General features: G+C 40.2%; 1 protein-coding gene across 7 annotated transcripts in view; it reads right to left on the bottom strand.

The window, feature by feature from the left end:
* The window catches only part of LOC129417554 (molybdenum cofactor biosynthesis protein 1), a 187,259-nt gene that overhangs the window by 14,105 nt on the left and 150,294 nt on the right, over nt 1–22,860 (bottom strand). For 4 of the 7 annotated variants that reach the window (XM_073864847.1, XM_055172307.2, XM_073864850.1 and 1 more), the window contains 4 exons: nt 19,162–19,274; nt 17,005–17,115; nt 16,769–16,889; nt 16,376–16,423 (listed from right to left, as the gene is read on the bottom strand). In XM_073864847.1, the coding sequence (XP_073720948.1) occupies nt 16,376–16,423; nt 16,769–16,889; nt 17,005–17,115; nt 19,162–19,274 (393 nt within the window). Of the gene's footprint in view, nt 1–2,775; nt 3,057–16,360; nt 16,424–16,768; nt 16,890–17,004; nt 17,116–19,161; nt 19,275–22,860 lie in introns of those variants that run through there. The other 3 variants (XM_055172309.2, XM_055172308.2, XM_073864849.1) reach the window with 2 other exon arrangements.

The raw sequence follows: 22,860 nt of genomic DNA, 5'->3' as shown, positions 1-22,860 counted from the left end.
AAGTGTGCCAAGAAAACATCCCCCACACCATTACACCACCACCACCAGTCTGCACAGTGGTAACAAAGCATGACAGATCCATGTTCTCATCCTTTTTACACCAAATCTGACTCTACCATCTGAATGTCTCAACAGAAATCGAGACTCATCAGACCAGGCAACATTTTTCCAGTCTTCAACTGTCCAATTTTGGTAAGCTTGTGCAAATTATAGCCTCTTTTTCCTATTTGAAATGTAGATGAGTGGTACCCGGTGGGGTCTTCTGCTGTTGTAGCCCATCCGCCTCAAGGTTGTGCGTGTTGTGGCTTCACAAATGCTTTGCTGCATTCCTTGGTTGTAACGAGTGGTTATTTCAGTCAAAGTTGAATCAGTCGGCCCATTCTCCTCTGACCTCTATCATCAACAAGGCATTTTTGCCCATAGGACTGCTGCATACTGGATGTTTTTCCCTTTTCACACCATTCTTTGTAAACCCTAGAAATGGTTTTGCGTGAAAATCCCAGTACCTAACCAGATCGAGAAATACTTAGTCTCCAACTATGCCACGCTCAAAATTTGGATAAACGTTTCATCATTCTATTTACTCATGTTTACATTGAATTCATTCATTTGATTACTAATGTGTAGCCCCTACAGTCACATACACAAATCCTTCCCTGTTATAACAGAGGTAACACATTTTAACATGTAGGGCCCTATCTTGCACCCAGCGCAATTGACTTTGTCAGTGACGCATATATCATTTCGTATTTTGCACCGGCGCACAGCGGGTTTTTCCCTCCACAGACGCACGTCGGCAAACTAGGGAATGAACTTGCGCTCCCTGGGCGGTTCAGCGCAAAAAAGGAGGCGTGCTCCGGCGCAAACCATCTCTTATGCTATTTTGCAGTTTCAAAAAACAATTGCGCTACTAAACAAAAAAAACTAGTCTAAAGTCAGTGGCGCGTTGCGCGTGGTTCATTATGCTATTTTAAGGGCGCATGCTTGACCATAATGTATAGCGTGCAGAACGCGCATTGCTTATCTAATCTACACAGATGCAACAGTTATTTTTGCAAATCATAAATTGTTACAATAAAAAATATAAGATAATGGAAATCATTAAATCATAAATTGTTACAATAAAAAATATTAATACATGAGATAAGGGAAATCATTGTGGTGAGCATTGTGGTGATAGTTTTTATTTATTTTGTGTGGCAGCGTTAAACAATTATCATGCAAATAACGATTAAAATATTTTCATAAGTTTGTTGTGTGGCTGTATTACGTTTATTTTATCTAAATAATAATTAAAATGTTTTCATAAGAAACCTTCATGTATGTGAACTTGATTTGTAAGTGTACTTTGGGGTTGGACCTTGCTTGCGTTTCTTGTGTCCGATTTCAAAGCCCCCAAACCCTTTCAGCGGTGAGGGTGGACGCAGCGATGTCCTCCTGTGTGCCCGGCGTGCCCGATTTATGCTGGCAAGCTTGGGATCCCCCCGTCTCCTGACATCATTGTAGTGCTTGGCGCAGCTGATGAGACAATTGCGGCTATTTCCTCTCACGCCTGTTTAACCGACGCTGATTTGGGCGGGTTTCTCCCATCCCCAAACAAAACAACTTCTCTGTCTTTGACTGCTCTTATAAGAACGTGGGTCTCCTCGGCTGTGAACCGCTCCTGGCGTGCGCCTGTCAAATCCGTCTTAATAATAGCAACCCGCCATGGAACTTGCGCCCTTGCATTTAAAGGGAATGTTGGATAGCGTTCTGATTGGTTTATTTGACGTTACGCCCAAACCACACCTATGAATAATGAACCTACTTCAGACCAACCCCTTATTGATTTGCGCCCGGCGCAAGACTTATTTCTCCCGCCGGGAAAATAGCAACAGCGCCCAAGATCCGCCCACAAAGTCACTTGCGCTTTGCGCTTCGAACTTGCGTTTCAGATCGTTAAAATAGGGCCCGTAGTGCTAATCTTCCCTGCCTGAACAGAGGATAACCAATTCTTCCCTACTATAGCAGAGAATAACACATATTAGCATGTGATGCTAATCTTCCCTGCCTGAACAGAGGATAACCAAAACTTCCCTACTATAGCAGAGGATAACCAATATTAACCTGTAGTGCTAATCTTCCCTGCCTAAACAGAGGATAACCAATTCTTCCCTGTAGTAACAGAGGCTTCCCTGTTATAATAGAGGTTCACCAATATTAGCATGTGATGCTAATCTTCCCTGCCTAAACAGAGGATTAATCATTCTTTATAGTAACTTAGAAGAGTCAATAATACAGAGCAAATTAGAATGAATGCAAAGCATAACAATTTATTAACCAGGTAGGTAAAACATAATTCAGAAGCCAAATTACAATCCAATTAAAATAAGAATGAATAAAAAGAAAAACCATTGCATACCTGGTAAGAATGAAGATCTGGTTACAGATTCCTCAAAATAAAATAAAAAGAAACATTTCTTTTTATTTTATTCTAGATATAGAAAGATATAGAATTTCTAGATATAGAAAGTCCCGCCGAACTATTTTACATCATTCCCTTAAATATCCAGAGACCCAAAGCATATGGGAATTTGGTACTGATTGGTTGTTGTAAAACTCAGGGCTGTCCTTAGTTTGCATACAGTGGATGATTGGTTTATGTTTAGGATATGAGGTGTCTATCAACATTAGAGGAAGTTTTACTTATACTTTAACATTGAATTCTGTTTTTATATGAGTGTGACCATTGTAACCACTTGCAATGAGATATTTCAATGAAAAACAAATAAGATACAGATTTTAGATTCTTTGTGCATGTAGCATTTCATATACAGTTTGCTTTGAGAGAAAAGAATACAAATGTATGACATCCTAAAGGTGTGTCTTTGAAACCCAAATGTGTCTCAGTGGGAAGTCCACTGTGAATCGTGGAGAGTGGCTTTCCCGGGCACTCACTTTGCCCCCATGCAGTGTCCTTTGGGGAGGTGCTATCTTTATTCAGGAAATTGTCTTACAGAGTCCTGGACTGAACACATTTACATGCCAATAGTCAGTTATGGTCATAGCGCCTCCTGCTGGCAACAGGAAGTTACAATGATTATGCAATGTCAGATTTGTCCCAAACTTCACATGATTGATAAGATTCCTGGACTGAACACATCCACATGCCAAAAGTCACTTATGGTCATAGCGCCACCAGCTAATCTAATTAATGTTTAATAAGACTCTAGGACTGAAAGCATTTATGTACACTATTCAGTTTTAGTTATTGCGCCTCCAGTTGCAAAATAACATTGCCCTGTTTCTCCTATATTTACCCAGTTAAATGCATATTCCCCACTGTTTACTGCTCTCCTAAGGCCATCGGCTGGCGGTCATTGCTGCTTGCAGCTTTAATCTTTCATTAGGGCCCGAGCACACACCGGGGTGCGAGGACCCTATTGTTTTTGCTCGGTTTATTATTATTATTATTAGGGCCCGAGCACCGAGGAGCAGGCCAGAATGGCCTGCACCGTGGGTGCAAAGCCCTATTGTTTTTGCTCCGTTTATTAGGGCCCGAGCACCGAGGAGCAGGCCAGAATGGCCTGCACCGAAAGGTGCGAAGCCCTATTGTTTTTGCTCGAATTTATTATTAGGGCCCGAGCACCGAGGACCAGGCCAGAATGGCCTGCACCGAAAGGTGCGAAGCCCTATTGTTTTTGCTCGAATTTATTAGGGCCCGAGCACCGAGGAGCAGGCCAGAATGGCCTGCACCGAAAGGTGCGAAGCCCTATTGTTTTTGCTCGGATTATTATTTTTATTATTAGGGCCCGAGCACCGAGGAGCAGGCCAGAATGGCCTGCACCGAAAGGTGCGAAGCCCTATTGTTTTCCTTAGGATTATTATTAGGGCCCGAGCACCGAGGAGCAGGCCAGAATGGCCTGCACCGAAAGGTGCGAAGCCCTATTGTTTTTGCTCGAATTTATTATTTTTTTATTTTTATTAGGGCCCGAGCACCGAGGAGCAGGCCAGAATGGCCTGCACCGAAAGGTGCGAAGCCCTATTGTTTTTGCTCGAATTTATTATTATTTTTTTTATTTTTATTTTTTTTAACACTTTTGGGCATTTTGGGTGCCTTAACATACTCGAAAACTCTTGAAATTTGGCACAGCCGTCAGAGTCGTCCGTCATTGCGAACGGGCAAAGGCTGGAACACGGGCGTGGCACAGGGGCTCTGTAGCGCCCCCTGTAATGCAAGAAAAAACATTGGTGCACAGAGCGTGCAAACATGTACGCACATGTACGAGAGTTGGTACGCATATAGATCTCATCGATCCGAACAACTTTCGCCCTCTAACATTTTAGCTCCGCCCAACAGGAAGTCAGCCATTTTGGATTGTTTAAAAAATGCATGCAGTGAACTTTTAAATACTCCTTCTAGGGGATTCATGGGATTGACACCAAACGTGGTGATCATGATGTCAAGACATTGGACTTGCTAAATTGCGAAGGGATTTTTGATATCTTAAACGGTTCTGCCATGGCGAGGCGACAAAGTCATGGCGAATTCAGAAAAACAGGAAGTGTGTAATATCTAAGGCAAAAAAAGTCTTATTGTGATGCCATGCGGTGTGTTTGTTCTTCTGAAGATTCCGATCGCATCGATGTGCCTATTGTGACTCCCGGGTATAGCGCCACCACCAGGCGCCAGGAAGTGTGTCAGTCATGAACTTTTAAATACTTCTCCTAGGGAATTCATACGATTGACACCAAACGTGGTGAACATGATGCTGAGACATTGGACATGCTAAATTGCGAAGGGATTTTTGATATCTTGAACGGTGTTGCCATGGCGAGGCGACAAATTTATGGCGAATTCAGAGAAACAGGAAGTGTCTAATATCTAAAGCAAAAAATGTCTTATTGGGATGAAACGCATTGTGTATGTTCGGCCAAGGATTCCGATCGCATCGATGTGCCTATTGTGAGTTTCGGGTATAGCGCCACCAACAGGCACCAGGAAGTGTGGCAGTCACAAAAGGTGGATTTTTGACAGTTCCATGCGATGTTCTTTTAAATACTCCTCCTAGGATTTTCATGCGATTGACACCAAAAGTGGTCAACATGATGCTGAGGCATTGTAGATAATAAATTGCGAAGGGATTTTTGATATCTTGAATGCTGCTCCCATGGCAACACGTCAAATTTTCCTTTCATTTTCAGGCATATTTAAGCACTTGGCATGCACTTTGGGTGCCTTGACATGCTCGAAAACACCGGGAATTTGGCACAGACCTCAAAGTCATTGGCCATTAGGACCGGGCAAATGCTGGAACACGGGCGTGGCAGTAGTGCTCTGTAGCGCCCCCTATAATGCAAAAAAATTATTGGTGCACAAATCGGGCAAACATGTACGCACATGTACGAGAGTTGGTACGTATATAGATCCCATCGACCCGAACAACTTTCACAATCAAACCTATTAGCTCCGCCTAACAGGAAGTCGGCCATTTTGGATGGTTTCAAAAATGCATACGGTGAACTTTTGAATACTCCTTCTAGGGAATTCATGGGATTGACACCAAACGTGGTGATCATGATGCCGAGACATTGTACTTGCTAAATTGCGAAGGGATTTTTGATATCTCGAACGGTGTTGCCATGGCGAGGCGACAAATTCATGGCGAAATCAGAGAAACAGGAGGTGTCTAATATCTAAGGTAAAAAATGTCTTATTGTGATGACACGCGGGGTGTTTGTTCGTCTGAAGATTCTGATTGCATCGATGTGCCTATTGTGAGTCTCGGGTATAGCGCCACCACCAGGCGCCAGGAAGTGTTGCAGTCACAAAGGTTGATTTTTTGACAGTTCCATGTGATGTTCTTTTAAATACTCCTAGAATGTTTATGCGATTGACACCAAAAGTGGTCAACATGATGCCAAGACATAGTAGATGATAAATTGCGAAGGGATTTTTGACATCTCGAACACTGTTGCCATGGCAACGCTTCAAACTTTACTTTAATTTCAGGCATATTTAAGCCTCTTGGCGTGCTTAGATTAACTTTAAATTTGGCACACACATGAGAGTTGTCGGCTGTTAAGTGTTGACAAAAAGGTCAGATAAAGGTGTGTCTATTTAGTGGCTCACTAGCGCCCCCGTTTGTCTAAATGTGGGGTTTCTTTTACCTACAGTACCCAAATTGGTCAGTAGCAACATAAATAGTCCACCGATATTTACCCACTTAATGCACTTGCCCACCGTGCATCGTTTTCTCAGAGGCACAGTGTGGCGGTAAAAATACGTGCGAGGGCCCGCCATCGCTGCTTGCAGCTATATTTTTTATTTTTTTTTTTTTATTATTTTTATTTTTTTTAACACTTTTGGGCATTTTGGGTGCCTTAACATACTCGAAAACTCTTGAAATTTGGCACAGACGTTAGAGTCGTCCGTCATTGCGAACAGACAAAGGCTGGAACACGGGCGTGGCACGGGGGCTCTGTAGCGCCCCCTGTAATGCAAAAACAAACAGTAGTACGCAGATCGGGCAAACATGTACGCACATTTACGAAAGTTGGTACACATATAGATCTCATCGACCCGAACAACTTTCGCCCTCTAACATTTTAGCTCCGCCCAACAGGAAGTCCGCCATTTTGGATTGTTTAAAAAATGCATGCGGTGAACTTTTGAATACTCCTCCTAGGGGATTCAAGCAAATGACACCAAACGTGGTGATCATGATGTCAAGACATTGGACTTGCTAAATTGCGAAGGGATTTTTGATATCTCGAACGGTGTTGCAATGGCGAAGCGGCAAAGTCATGGCGAAATCAGAGAAACAGAAAGTGTCTAATATCTAAGGCAAAAAATGTCTTATAGTGATGACACGCGGGGTATTTGTTCGTCTGAAGATTCCGATCGCATCGATGTGCCTATTGTAAGTCTCGGGTATAGCGCCACCACCAGGCGCCAGGAAGTGTTGCAGTCACAAAGGTTGATTTTTTTGACAGTTCCATGTGATGTTCTTTTAAATACTCCTCCTAGAATGTTTATGCGATTGACACCAAAAGTAATCAACATGATGCCAAGACATAGTAGATGATAAATTGCGAAGGGATTTTTGATATTTCGAACGTTGTTCCCATGACAACGCGTCAAACTTTACTTTCATTTTAAAGGCATATTTAAGCCCTTCAGTTGCATGCATTGAACTTTTCAATACTCCTTCTAGGATATTCATGCGATTGACACCAAACGTGGTCAACATGATGCTGAGACATTGGAGATGATAAAATGCGAAGGGATTTTTGACATCTCGAACGCTGTTGCCATGGCAACGCATCAAAGTTTACTATTATTTCAGGAATATTTAAGCCTCTTGGCATGCTTAGATTAACTTCAAATTTGGCACACACATCAGAGTTGTCAACTGTTAAGTGTTGACAAACAGGTCAGACATAGGTGTGCCTCTTAAGTCGCTCACTAGCGCCCCCGTTTGTCCAAAATGTGAGGTTTCTTTTACCTACAGTCCCCAATTGGGTCAGTAACAACATAAATAGTCCACCGATATTTACCCACTTGATGCACTTGCCCACCGTGCATCGTTTTCTCGGAGGCACCGTTTAGCGGTAAAAATACGTGCGAGGGCCCGCCATCGCTGCTTGCAGCTATATTTTTTATTTATTATTTTTTTTTTTTTCAACACTTGACCTAATTTGGGTCCCTTAACATACGCGAAAACTCTTGAAATTTGGCACACATGTCAGAGTCCCGTACCACTAGGCTCATGCAAAGGCTGGAACACGGGCGTGGCACAGGGGCTCTGTAGCGCCCCCTGTAATGCAAAAACAAACATTGGTGCACAGATCGGGCAAGCATGTACGCACATGTACGAAAGTTGGTACGCATATAGATCTCATCGACCCGAACAACTTTCGCCCTCTAACATTTTAGCTCCGCCCAACAGGAAGTCCGCCATTTTGGATTGTTTAAAAAATGCATGCGGTGAACTTTTGAATACTCCTCCTAGGGGATTTATGCAAATGACACCAAAAGTGGAGATCATGATGTCAAGACATTGGACTTGCTAAATTGCGAAGGGATTTTTGATATCTCGAACGGTGTTGCCATGGCGAAGCGGCAAAGTCATGGCGAAATCAGAGAAACAGGAAGTGTCTAATATCTATGGCAAAAAATATCTTATTGTGATGCCATGCGGGGTGTTTGTTCGTCTGAAGATTCCGATCGCATCGATGCGCCTATTGTGACTCCCGGGTATAGCGCCACCACCAGGCGGCAGAAAGTGTGTCAGTTACAAAGCTGGATTTTTTTGACAGTTCCATGCAATGTTCTTTTAAATACTCCTTCTAGAAAAATCATGCAATTGACACCAAAAGTGGTCAACATGATGACGAGACATTGTAGATGATAAATTGCGAAGGGATTTTTGATATCTCGAACGCTGTTCCCATGGCAACGTGTCAAACTTTACTTTCATTTTAAAGGCATATTTAAGCATTACAGTTGCATGCGATGTTCTTTTAAATACTCCTTCTAGGTAAATAATGTTATTGACACCAGAAGGGGTCAACATGATGCTGAGACATTGTAGATGCTAAATTGCGAAGGAATTTTTGACATCTCGAACGCTGTTCCCATGGCAACACGTCAAACTTTACTTTTATTTCAGGCATATTTAAGGCTCTTGGCGTGCTTAGATTAAATTTAAATTTGGCAAACACATCAGAGTTGTCGGCTGTTAAGTGTTGACAAAAACGTCAGATAAAGGCATGTCTATTTAGTGTCTCACTAGCGCCCCCATTTGTCTAAAATGTGGGGTTTCTTTTACCTACAGTACCTAAATGGATCAGTAGCAACATGAAATAGTCCACTGATATTTACCCACTTGATGCACATGCCCACCGTGCATCGTTTTCTCGGAGGCACCGTGTAGCGTTAAAAAAACGTGCGAGGGCCCGCCATCGCTGCTTGCAGCTATATTTATTATTATTATTTTTTTTTTTATTTTTTTTTTACGTTTCGGGGCAATTTGGGGGCCTTAACATACTCAAAAACTCTTGAAATTTTGCACAGATATCAGAGTCGTCGGCCATCAGGTCCGGGCAAAGGCCGGACCACGGGCGTGGCAAGGGAGCTCTGTAGCGCCCCCTGTAATTCAAAAACAAACATTGGGGCACAGATCGGGCAAAAATGTACGCACATGTACGAGAGTTGGTACACATATAGAACTCATCAACCCGAACAACTTTCGCCCTTAAACCTATTAGCTCCGCCCAACAGGAAGTCGGCCATTTTTGATTGTTTCAAAAACGCATGTGATGAACTTTTAAATACTCCTCCAAGGGGATTTATGCGATTGACACCAAACGCGGTGAACATGATGTCGAGACATTGTACTTGCTAAATTGCGAAGGGATTTTTGATATCTCGAACGGTTCTGCCATGGCAAAGCGACAAAGTCATGGCGAAATCAGAGAAACAGGAAGTGTCTAATATCTAAGTCAAAAAATGTCTTATTGTAATAATACGCAGGACGTTTGTTCGTCTGAAGATTCCGAACGCATCGATGTGCCTATTGTGAGTCTCGGGTATAGCGCCACCACCAGGCGCCAGGAAGTGTGTCAGTCACAAAGGTGGATTTTTTTGACAGTTCCATCCAATGTTCTTTTAAATACTCCTTCTAGGATTTTTATGAGATTGACACCAAAATTGGTCAACATGATGCCGAGACATTGTAGATGATAAATTGCGAAGGAATTTTTGATATCTCCAACGCTGTTCCCATGGCAACACGGCAAATTTTACTTTTATTTCAGGCATATTTAGGGCTCTTGGCGTGCTTAGATTAACCTAAAACTTGGCACACACATCAGAGTTGTTGGCTGTTAAGTGTGCACAAAAAGGTCAGATAAAGGCGTGTCTATTAAGTGGCTCACTAGCACCCCTGTTTGTCTAAAATGTGTTTTTTTTACCTACAGTCCCTAAATGGGTCAGTAACAACATTTAACAGCCCACTGATATTTACCCACTTGATCCACTTGCCCACCATGCATCGTTTTCTCAGAGGCATCGTATAGCGGGAAAATAACGTGCGAGGGCCCGCCATCGCTGCTTGCAGCTATATTTATTTATTTTTTTTATTTATTTTTTTTAATTATTTTTATTTTTTTTAACACTTTTGGGCATTTTGGGTGCCTTAACATACTCGAAAACTCTTGAAATTTGGCACAGACGTTAGAGTCGTCCGTCATTGCGAACAGACAAAGGCTGGAACACGGGCGTGGCACGGGGGCTCTGTAGCGCCCCCTGTAATGCAAAAACAAACAGTAGTACGCAGATCGGGCAAACATGTACGCACATTTACGAAAGTTGGTACACATATAGATCTCATCGACCCGAACAACTTTCGCCCTCTAACATTTTAGCTCTGCCCAACAGGAAGTCTGCCATTTTGGATTGTTTAAAAAATGCATGCGGTGAACTTTTGAATACTCCTCCTAGGGGATTCAAGCAAATGACACTAAACGTGGTGATCATGATGTCAAGACATTGGACTTGCTAAATTGCGAAGGGATTTTTGATATCTCGAACGGTGTTGCAATGGCGAAGCGGCAAAGTCATGGCGAAATCAGAGAAACAGAAAGTGTCTAATATCTAAGGCAAAAAATGTCTTATAGTGATGACACGCGGGGTATTTGTTCGTCTGAAGATTCCGATCGCATCGATGTGCCTATTGTAAGTCTCGGGTATAGCGCCACCACCAGGCGCCAGGAAGTGTTGCAGTCACAAAGGTTGATTTTTTTGACAGTTCCATGTGATGTTCTTTTAAATACTCCTCCTAGAATGTTTATGCGATTGACACCAAAAGTAATCAACATGATGCCAAGACATAGTAGATGATAAATTGCGAAGGGATTTTTGATATTTTGAACGTTGTTCCCATGACAACGCGTCAAACTTTACTTTCATTTTAAAGGCATATTTAAGCCCTTCAGTTGCATGCATTGAACTTTTCAATACTCCTTCTAGGATATTCATGCGATTGACACCAAACGTGGTCAACATGATGCTGAGACATTGGAGATGATAAAATGCGAAGGGATTTTTGACATCTCGAACGCTGTTGCCATGGCAACGCATCAAAGTTTACTATTATTTCAGGAATATTTAAGCCTCTTGGCATGCTTAGATTAACTTCAAATTTGGCACACACATCAGAGTTGTCAACTGTTAAGTGTTGACAAACAGGTCAGACATAGGTGTGCCTCTTAAGTCGCTCACTAGCGCCCCCGTTTGTCCAAAATGTGAGGTTTCTTTTACCTACAGTCCCCAATTGGGTCAGTAACAACATAAATAGTCCACCGATATTTACCCACTTGATGCACTTGCCCACCGTGCATCGTTTTCTCGGAGGCACCGTGTAGCGGTAAAAATACGTGCGAGGGCCCGCCATCGCTGCTTGCAGCTATATTTTTTTTATTTTTTTTAATTTTTTTAAACACTTTTGGACATTTTGGGTGCCTTAACATACTCGAAAACTCTTGAAATTTGGCACAGACGTCAGAGTCGTCCGTCATTGCAGAAAACCAAAGGCTGGAACACGGGTGTGGCACGGGGGCTCTGTAGCGCCCCCTGTAATACAACAAAAAACATTGATGCACAGATCGGGCAAAAATGTACGCACATGTTTGAGAATTGGTATGCTTATAGATCTCATTAACCCGAACAACTTTCGCCCTCTAACATTTTAGCTCCGCCCAACAGGAAGTCTGCTATTTTGGATTGTTTAAAAATTGCATGCGGTGAACTTTTAAATACTCCTCCTAGGGGATTCATGCGAATGACACCAAACGTGGTGATCATGATGTCGAGATATTGTACTTGCTAAATTGCGAAGGGATTTTTGATATCTCGAACGGTTCTGCCATGGCATGGCGACAAAGTTGTGGCGAAATCAGAGCAACAGGAAGTGTCTAATATCTAAGGCAAAAAATGTCTTATTGTGATGCCAAGCGGGGCATTTGTTAGTCTGAACATTCCGGTCGCATCAATGTGCCTATTGTAAGTCTCAGGTATAGCGCCACCACCAGGGGCCAGAAAGTGTGTCAGTCATGAACTTTTAAATACTTCTCCTAGGGAATTCATACGATTGACACCAAACGTGGTGAACATGATGCTGAGACATTGGACTTGCTAAATTGCCAAGGGATTTTTGATATCTCGAACGGTGTTGCCATGGCGAGGTGACAAATTTATGGCGAATTCAGAGAAACAGGAAGTGTCTAATATCTTAAGCAAAAAATGTCTTATAGGAATAAAACGCAGTGTGTATGTTCGGCCAAGGATTCCGATCGCATCGATGTGCCTATTGTGAGTCTCGGGTATAGCGCCACCAGCAGGCACCAGGAAGTGTGGCAGTCACAAAAGGTGGATTTTTGACAGTTGCATGTGGTGAACTTTTAAATACTCCTCCTAGGATTTTCATGCGATTAACACCAAAAGTGGTCAACATGATGCTGAGACATCGTAGATGATAAATTGCGAAGGGATTTTTGATATCTCGAACGCTGTTTCCATGGCAACACGTCAAACTTTACTTTCATTTTCAGGCATATTTAAGCTCTTGGCATGCACTTTGGGTGCCTTAACATACGCAAAAACTCTTGAAATTTGGCACAGACATCAGAGTCGTCCGTCATCGCAGAAAACCAAAGGCTGGAACACGGGCGTGGCACGGAGGCTCTGTAGCGCCCCCTGTAATGCAACAAAAAACATTGATGCACAGATCGGGAAAAAATTTACGCACAGGTACGAGAATTGGTACGCTTATAGATCTCATCGACCCGAACAACTTTCGCCCTCTAACATTTAAGCTCCGCCCAACAGGAAGTCGGCTATTTTGGATTGTTTAAAAAATGCATGCGGTGAACTTTTAAATACTCCTCCTAGAGGATTCATGTGAATGTCACCAAACGTGGTGATCTTTTAAATACTTCTCCTAGGGAATTCATACGATTGACACCAAACGTGGTGAACATGATGCTGAGACATTGGACTTGCTAAATTGCCAAGGGATTTTTGATATCTCGAACGGTGTTGCCATGGCGAGGTGACAAATTTATGGCGAATTCAGAGAAACAGGAAGTGTCTAATATCTTAAGCAAAAAATGTCTTATAGGAATAAAACGCAGTGTGTATGTTCGGCCAAGGATTCCGATCGCATCGATGTGCCTATTGTGAGTCTCGGGTATAGCGCCACCAGCAGGCACCAGGAAGTGTGGCAGTCACAAAAGGTGGATTTTTGACAGTTGCATGTGGTGAACTTTTAAATACTCCTCCTAGGATTTTCATGCGATTAACACCAAAAGTGGTCAACATGATGCTGAGACATCGTAGATGATAAATTGCGAAGGGATTTTTGATATCTCGAACGCTGTTTCCATGGCAACACGTCAAACTTTACTTTCATTTTCAGGCATATTTAAGCTCATGGCATGCACTTTGGGTGCCTTAACATACGCGAAAACTCTTGAAATTTGGCACAGACATCAGAGTCGTCCGTCATCGCAGAAAACCAAAGGCTGGAACACGGGCGTGGCACGGAGGCTCTGTAGCGCCCCCTGTAATGCAACAAAAAACATTGATGCACAGATCGGGAAAAAATTTACGCACAGGTACGAGAATTGGTACGCTTATAGATCTCATCGACCCGAACAACTTTCGCCCTCTAACATTTAAGCTCCGCCCAACAGGAAGTCGGCTATTTTGGATTGTTTAAAAAATGCATGCGGTGAACTTTTAAATACTCCTCCTAGAGGATTCATGTGAATGTCACCAAACGTGGTGATCATGATGTCGAGACATTGGACTTGCTAAATTGCAAAGGGATTTTTGATATCTCGAACGGTTCTGCCATGGCATGGCAACAAAGTTGTGGCGAAATCAGAGAAACAGGAAGTGTCTAATATCTAAGGCAAAAAATGTCTTATTGTAATGACACGCGGGCTGTTTGTTTGTCTGAAGATTCCGATCGCATTGATGTGCCTATTGTGACTCCCGGGTATAGCGCCACCAGCAGGCGCCAAGAAGTGTGTCAGTCACAAAGCTGGATTTTTTTGAAAGATCCATGCAATGTTCTTTTAAATACTCCTTCTAGGATTTTCATGCAATTGACACCAAAAGTGGTCACCATGATGCCGAGACATTGTAGAGGATAAATTGCGAAGGGATTTTTGATATCTCAAACGCTATTCATATGGCAACGCGTCAAACTTTACTTTCATTTTAAAGGCATATTTAAGCCTTTTAGTTGCATACAGTTAACTTTTAAATACTCCTTCTAGGGTTTTCATGCGATTGACACAAGAAGTGGTCAACATGATGCCGAGACATTGTAGATGATCAATTGCGAAGGGATTTTTGATATCTCGAACACTGTTCCCATGGCAATGCATCAAACTTTACTTTCATTTTTACACATATTTAAGGCTGACAGTTACATGCTGTGAACCTTTAAATACTCCTTCTAGAATAATAATGCGATTGACACCAGAAGTGGTCAACATGATGCCGAGATATTGTAGATGATAAATTGCGAAGGGATTTTTGACATCTCAAAAGCTGTTCCCATGGCAACGTGTAAAACTTTACTTTAATTTCAGGCATGTTTAAGGCTCTTTGCGTGCTTAGTTGAACTTTAAATTTGGCACACACATCAGAGTTTTCGGCTGTTAAGTGTTGACAAAAAGGTCAGACATAGGTGTGTCTTTTAAGTGGCTCACTAGTGCCCCTGTTTGTCTAAAATGTGGAGTTTCTTTTACCTACAGTCCCCAAATGGCTCAGAAACAACATTAAATAGCCCACTGATATTTTACCCACTTGATGCCCTTGCCCACCGTGCATCGTTTTCTTGAACGCACCGTGTAGCGGTAAAAAAACGTGCGAGGGCCCGCCATTGCTGCTTGCAGCTATATTTATTATTATTTTCCGAAATGAATCGCATTTTTGAAGGCCTAACCATGCTCAAAAACTCATGAAATTTTGCACACGCGTCAGAAGTGGTGAAAATTTACATGTGGTATAGGCGTCAGAAGTGGGCATGTAGAAATGGCTCGATAGCGCCACCTGCAAAATTTCAAAAGAACAGCCCCCCCACTACGAAAAACTTACAGATACGAAATTTGGTAGGATCATCTAGCACCCCAAGACCTACAAAAAAGTCTCTTGGAGCTAAGCTCTAAACCCCACAGGAAGTCGACCATTTTGAATTTTCTCTGTCATTTTTTGACATTTCCAAGCGTCATACTTTAACAAACTCCTCCCAGAGATTTAATCCGATCATCATCATATTTGGTCGGTCTCATCTAAAGGCCTTTGCGATGGTAAATTGCGGAGCTTTTGACTTTTCGTTGGAGGGTGTGTCCGTGGCAGCCTGACAAATTTCAGCGTTTTCGCCATGAAACAGGAAGTTGTTATAACTCAGGCATTCAATGTCCAATCTGCCCCACACTTCACATGTTTGATAAGGGTCTAGCCCTGAACACATTTCAATGCCACTATTCAGATTCAGTCATAGCGCCACCTAGAGGTAGCAGGAAATGCCATGTTTTACGCTGTGATTTACTGCTCTTAGAGATTTAATCAAATCAACATCATATTTGGTCAGACTGAATTTAAGCCCTTTGCCGTGATAAATTGCGAAGATCTTGACTTTTCGTTGAAGGGCGTGTCCGTGGCAGCCTGGCAAAGTGTGATATTTCGCCATGAAACAGGAAGCTGTTGTAATTCAGGCATACATTATCCGATCAGCCCCCAACTTCACAAGTTTGATAAGGGTCCCGGCCTGAACACGTCAATATAACAATAATCAGGTACAGTCATAGCGCCACCTGCTGCACACAGGCGGTGTGGCACATTTTTTGTCCTTTGAATATCCACCTATATTTACCCACTTTAATTTATATCCCCCTGGTTCACTGCTTAACTAATGCCATAGGGTGGCGGTGCACATGCGTGCGAGGGCCCTTCCATCGCTGCTTGCAGCTTTAATTTGTATTTTGTTTCTTGAGTCACACATCACAAAGTTGTATTTTGTATGTCTAATAAATTATGTATCTGGTAATGTGTTAACTTTTAGGTCAAATTTTAGGCATCTCTACATCAAGAGGCTTCTACGTTCTTTTTTGGTTGTAGAGCCTATCCAGGATTAATATTTGGTTTAAATATAGAGTGCTATTTCAGATGTTTTGCAACTGAAAAATCTATTGAACATGTAATTAAGATTCTACCAGTGTATTTGCCTGCTATATGAGTGAATTAGGTTTAATATTTAATCCAGAGAACTGCAGAAGCAGAGAGTTAAATTGTTTTACGTACAGCCACATCACCCACCAATGAGGATCATCGGCCTGTTCTTCATCTGAGATATATTATTCATCCCTAAAGAAAAGGAGTGAGCATTATCATATACTTCCAACTTAAAGAAAAACTAAACAAAACAGGATTAGACGTAAGACCCGAGTAATTGTGACTAGTGAACTTGTATGGGTGTTACTAAATAGAAGGAGATCTACAAAATACATTGATAAAGAATCAGAAATAAATAAGAATTTAAAAAGTACAATTTTACAGCAGAACTTTTGCTTTTATTATTATGTCTAACAGATATGCAACACTGGAACACTGTCCCACATATTTTTGTCTCATTTAACTGAGATAAGTACTTTTAGGAGTTGAAAAAGTGTTAAAATGAGAACACAATGATATAATGAAGTTTGTGTGTACCAGCATGCTGTTTATTTTTCCTCCGCACTGCCGCCCCTATGATGTGCAAAAGTTCATCTTTAGATGCTCCAGAACGCAGACAATCCCTCAAGGATACCTCAGAGTTCCCAAACAAACACACCTACCGCAAACAGAAACATACAAATAAAACACAAATATACAGTAAAGAGACATTAAAACAAACCAACTTGACATTTGACCTTAAAGAACACCATACAAACTCTACATTCAGATACCTTCAGGTTTCCATCAGCCGTGATTCGTAGACGACTGCATGAGCCACAGAAATTGTCTGACATAGAGGTAATGAATCCCAGCTGGCCCTGAAATCCTGGTACTCTAAATGCCTATTATCATTTAGAGTAAAAAATGAACACACAAGGGTATATTAACTGACAACTGCACAGCAAAATCACCAGTGTTAAATCAACACTGCCGGTGTATATATAGGGACGACCAGGTCTGGTGTTACTTATTGATTTAACACCGCTAATTTTGCTGTGTGCTTTTAAATGTTTACAGTTTACAAAAATAAAATGTCAATTGTGATGTTCAACATCGTTGTCATGTTGTCCAAAACCCACATAACTTCCTTTCCTTTATCCCTAACTTTATCTTTATTCTGTTTATTCTGCTCTTTTACAATCAAAGCGGACATGGGACAGGGGCTGTCAAAATAACAAAATAAACATCATTAAAGTTTTCAAAACAACTTGTGTATATTTATAAACCTCTAAACTTCAATAGCAAAAGCCAAACAGTTCAAGTTGCTATTCATTTAAAACTCTTGCAGGATAGCCATAGTAAGCATGTTTATTTTATGAAAATAAAAGTAAAAAGTGAAGCTATTCATCCTTCAAGTAACTCCTGTGTTCTAACAGTAAAAATAAATTTCTGCAAATAAGTAAATAACAAAAATAGTTTAACTTTTATTTGTAGTAAATCGTAACCACAAATTTACTAAAATAACCATAGTTTTAAAATTATGGTTAAATTACTTGTAATCACCCACCAAATAAACATGGTAACTAACTACTTTTACTGTAATAAAGGTCATGTATTATAAAATATGATAAAATATGACATCTACACTGCCAATGCTAGCATTACTCTAAATTCTGCCATTTTTTTAACCTAATGCTGGGTAAATATTGGACAGAAGAACACATGTTGGGTTATATTTATCCAGAATTGGGTTAAAAATCCCAGCAGAATTTAAAGTGATTAAACATTGATTGAAATGAAGATACTATTTATACAAAACAAAATTCACTTTAAAGAAAGTCTTTCTACAAAACAAACGTGACTTTAGAGCACGACTTCTCAGGGCTATCAAAATATATCTGCTGTGTTAGGTAGGAAAAATATTGTAATGTTTTTGCATTCTCTCAGATTTAGTTAGGTAATTATATTGTATGTAATTCGGCGTCGTCTTGTCAGTCAATACTATCCTCACTCACATAACAAGTGAAGCTGTCAGGAAATGAAGTGAAAGCATAATTAAACCCATTATTCCTTTCGTGTTCACGTCTGATATGCGCACTCCTCTGCACGTGCTTCTCATTGCTCCGCTCTTCACAAGTACCCGCTTGCTCTTGTGCTCAGCAAAAAAGCGCGAACTCAAGTCATTTAAAAAAATAAGACTAAGATTGTTTGAGCTTGTCCTTTTTCTCTATCTTATTTAGTAACTTAAGAGAACGAATATATATTTGAGTGAGTTCCAATTTCCTCTTCATTTTAAGCATTTAGTAGCCTAATTTATTTGTAATAAACACTTTAATGGGCTATTTAAAAAGTTTTAGGTTTTCTGTGTTCATTTATATTTCCTGTCACTGTGTGCAGGCTTTTTTTGTATGTCAGCCCAATAACTTTCTTTTACTAAAAAGGCTTAATTAATGTCACGTTGCATTACGATTTAAAGCAGAATCAATAATGTCAAAAATGTGACGTGCAGTCAAGTTCGGGTGTGTGTGTGTGTGTGTGTGTGTGTGTGTATCCCGTTTAATTGAGTGCTCTGACCAATACGCTTGTGATTCGTGAATTTTTGAGTTTTATAGACTTCATATTCATATTAAAAAAGTGATGTACATATGCACATATATGATAAGGTACAGTGTAACATAAAAAGGTTTCTGGAAACCAAGTCCTGGATTCGGGACACCCATAGATTCAGGCCCACATCGACTTGATCCATGGCCACTCATATGTCACGTTCTGCATACAGCACTGGTGCCATTGTTTTTTCTTAAGATGCAGTATTGTTATTTTGTATGGTATGTTTGTTAAAACTACTTAAATGTCCTAATATAACTAAGACTTGGTCTGGATTAACCTAATCCCTCTCTGGGACACTGCCCCATAGAGTTTTAAAAATGTTTTTTGGCTTGGCTGACCTTGGATATGTCGGTTACTTCTCCAGGCACCAGCTCCAAATCGGGCCATTTCTGCTTTATACAGTCCAACATTTCCCGATAGCTCACCATCTTCTTGAAGTTCCATCGGTTACCTTCAGAAATAGACCCATGTGTAAAGTTACTTAAACCTACAATAGTACAGTTTATTTTTCACCAAAAAATTTAAAGATTGTAGCTTGAACATTAAACATTTTAAATGTATGTGGAAATTTAAATCTTTTCAAAAATTTAAGGAGCTGGATCGGTTCTGTCATGAGGAATGAACAGGAAAAAAATCCACAATAGGATCACATGCATATGTTAAACACCAGCATCATGTGTCAGCCATAGACATATATACACAGATACCTTAATTCGACTGCTCCATAAAAGCGAGCCATAAATGGGGTATCTATGTACATGTATATATAAATTTATGGCTGTCATTTAAAGCATGTGTTGGCTGCTTTCGTTAACTCTCTTCCGCCATTGACAAGTTATCTTGTCACAGTTCAGAGAATTTTTTAAATAATGTCTTTACTGCCTTTCTGGGCCTTGAAAATTGTAGGTTGCATTGCTGTTTATGGGGGACTCAGAAAGTTTTTTTTTAAAAATATATCTTAATTTGAATTCCAAAGATGAACACAAGTCTTATGGGTGTGAAACAACATGAGAGTGAGTAAACATTTATTGTGGGTATGAGCTGATAGTATTTTCCAGAAAACTAAGAAATACAATTAAAAGTGGTGAATCTTTAACATACTCTGAAAATAACCTTCCCAACTTTGTCTGAAACACTAATTCATTTTAACCCTCTGGGGTCCGAGGGTGTTTTGAGTAACTCACAACATGGCTATTTTAGATAACATCTTCATGATTTCCTAACATTTCGGTTAGGAAAACTGTATCCTATGCTTTCACTTTACTTAAAGCCATCAATAATGCATTTATAGAGATTAATAACTGCATTATGACTAACAATAAGTAACTTATAACATGGTTATAACAATATAAATCAAATCAGTTATTTGAAATACTGTAAAAGTGAATCTGCATGTTTAAGTAAATAGTAACTATAATATAATGACATTACACTGATTTATAAGTAATAACTGATCAGTCATATACTTCCATGAGGGTATTTATAAAGGTGCAGACTGCATTGCTATATAGTGGATTATGTGCATGCACATTAAAATGCAAATGCATCACTTATAAGTTATAATAAAAATATTATAAATGTAACTATACTTGTAAGGGTTTTGTCTTGTGTTCAGTTTGGTTTATTGTTAAAGGGATACTTCACCGATTTAGCATTCAGCTTTGTATCTGTAGAAACCCGGCAGTATTACTGAATGACCATGTTTCCCTCCATCATTTCCCCCTGAGAGGAGAGATATCTGCATTTTGGTTCTGCAAAAAAGTCCTCCGATGATGCAAAAATCGTCATATTACATCATCGGAGGACTTTTTTGCAGAACCAAAATGCAGATATCTCTCCTCTCAGGGGAAAATGAGGGAGGGAAACATGGTCATTCAGTAATACTGCCGGGTTTCTACAGATACAAAGCTGAATGCTAAATCGGTGAAGTATCCCCTTAAGGTCTTTTATTTTGAAACTATGTCATGTCACACTTCACCATTCATTTCCTGTTTGTCAGTATAAAGCCGGTTCAATCTCATCATCTCACTAAGTATCGTTTAGTGTAACAGCTGCAATCCTAAGCGTTCATGGTCACTGTTTGTTTCCTGTTCATGGTTTGTTTTGTATTGTGGTTCATGGTTTTGACCCTTGCCTGTTTATTTGGATTACGGTTATGGATTACCCTTTTGGATGTGTTTAACCGCCTTCGTGGATTTTACTAATAAAACCTCCTGCATATGGATTCATCTCTCTCTCTCACTCGCTTTGTGTAAGCAGCACCTGCATTACAATACTGTTCTTATGGGGTATAGGTGTTTGTGTGTCTTTATACATACAGAGAGTGCAGAATTATTAGGCAAATTGTATTTTTGAGGATTACTTTTGTTTTTGTACAACTACAGTGCTCTCGGTCAATTCAAAATGTTAACAAACCCTCAAACCTAAACATTTAAGTAGTACAAGTGAAATTTTGGCTTTATTAAGAGAATATTTCTATGTACATCATTATTAGGCAACTATTAGTGTGCAGAATTATTAGGCAACTAAATGAAAAACAAAGATTTTATCATCTCACTTGTTTTTTTTTTCAACTGTTAAAGTGAGAATAATAAACAAACTCTACATTTACAAAAAAAAATAATAAAATAAAAAATAAAAAAATATATAGACTCAGTGACCAATATAGCCACCCTTCTTTTCGATAACAGTCCCAAGCCTTCCATTCACGGATTCAGTCAGTTTCTTGATCTGGTCTGAACCAACATTTTGTGCAGACGCAACCACAGCCTCCCAGACACTGTTCAGAGAGGTGTACTGTTTACCTTCACTGTAAATGTCCTGCTTAAGAAGGGATCAAAAGGTCTCAATAGGATTTAAGTCAGGTGAAGAAGGGGGCCATGGCATTGGTTTTTCATCTCTAAGGCCTTTACTGGCCAGCCATGCAGTGGAGTACTTGTGATGTATGTGATGGAGCGTTGTCTTACAAAATAATCAGTCTGCTTGAAAGATGCAAACTTTTTCCTGTACCACTGCTTGAAGAAAGTGTCTTCTACATTACAGGCAGGCAGGCACAGACAGGTATTATTAAACATGAGCTTGTTGGACCTTTTTGGGTTGAAAATGGAAATAAAAAACAACTCTCAGACCTACTGCCAATTTTTAGAAGACACTTTCTTCAAGCAGTGGTACAGGAAAAAATCTGCATCTTTCAAGACTTTTTTATGCAAGACAACGCTTCAGCACATGCATCAAAGTACTCAACTGAGTGGCTGGCCAGTAAAGGCCTTAAAGGTGAAAAACTAATGACACCTGAAAAGGCCCCTTCTTCACCTGACTTAAATCCTGTTGAGACCTTTTGATCCCTTCTTAAGCAGGACATTTACAGTGAAGGTAAACCGTGCACCTCTCTGAACAGTGTCTGGGAGGCTGTGGTTGTGGCTGCACAAAATGTTGGTTCAGACCAGATCAAGAAACTGACTGAATCCGTGAATGGAAGGCTTGTGACTGTTATCGAAAAGAAGGGTGGCTATATTGGTCACTGAGTCTATATATATATATTTTTTTAATCGTTTTATTTTATTTTTTGTAAATGTAGAGTTTGTTTATTATTCTCACTTTAACAGGTGGAAAAAAAACAAGTGAGATGGTAAAATCTTTGTTTTTCATTTAGTTGCCTAATAATTCTGCACACTAATAGTTGCCTAATAAGGATGTACATAGAAATATTCTCTTAAGAAAGCCAAAATTTCACTTTTACTACTTAAATGTTCAGGTTTGAGGGTTTGTTAACATTTTGAATTGACCAAGAGCACTGTAGTTGTACAATAACAAAAGTAATCCTCAAAAATACAACTTGCCTAATAATTCTGCACTCCCTGTATATGTATAGTAATATCTGCCTATAAATAATTATAAAGGGGGTTATTATTCATTATAAGCGTGGGCTTCATAGAAAGTGTTACCCATTTTTTTTTATAATTTACTAAATATTTAGTATAACGGTGCTGGTCATATAATTAGAATATCATCAAAAAGTTGATGTATTTCACTAATTC

This window comes from Misgurnus anguillicaudatus, unplaced genomic scaffold (assembly GCF_027580225.2).
Source record: "Misgurnus anguillicaudatus unplaced genomic scaffold, ASM2758022v2 HiC_scaffold_28, whole genome shotgun sequence".
In the NCBI taxonomy this organism is placed as follows: domain Eukaryota; kingdom Metazoa; phylum Chordata; class Actinopteri; order Cypriniformes; family Cobitidae; genus Misgurnus; species Misgurnus anguillicaudatus.
The sequence above is the reverse complement of the archived record's forward strand: the minus strand, read 5'-3'. Positions and strand labels throughout refer to the sequence as shown.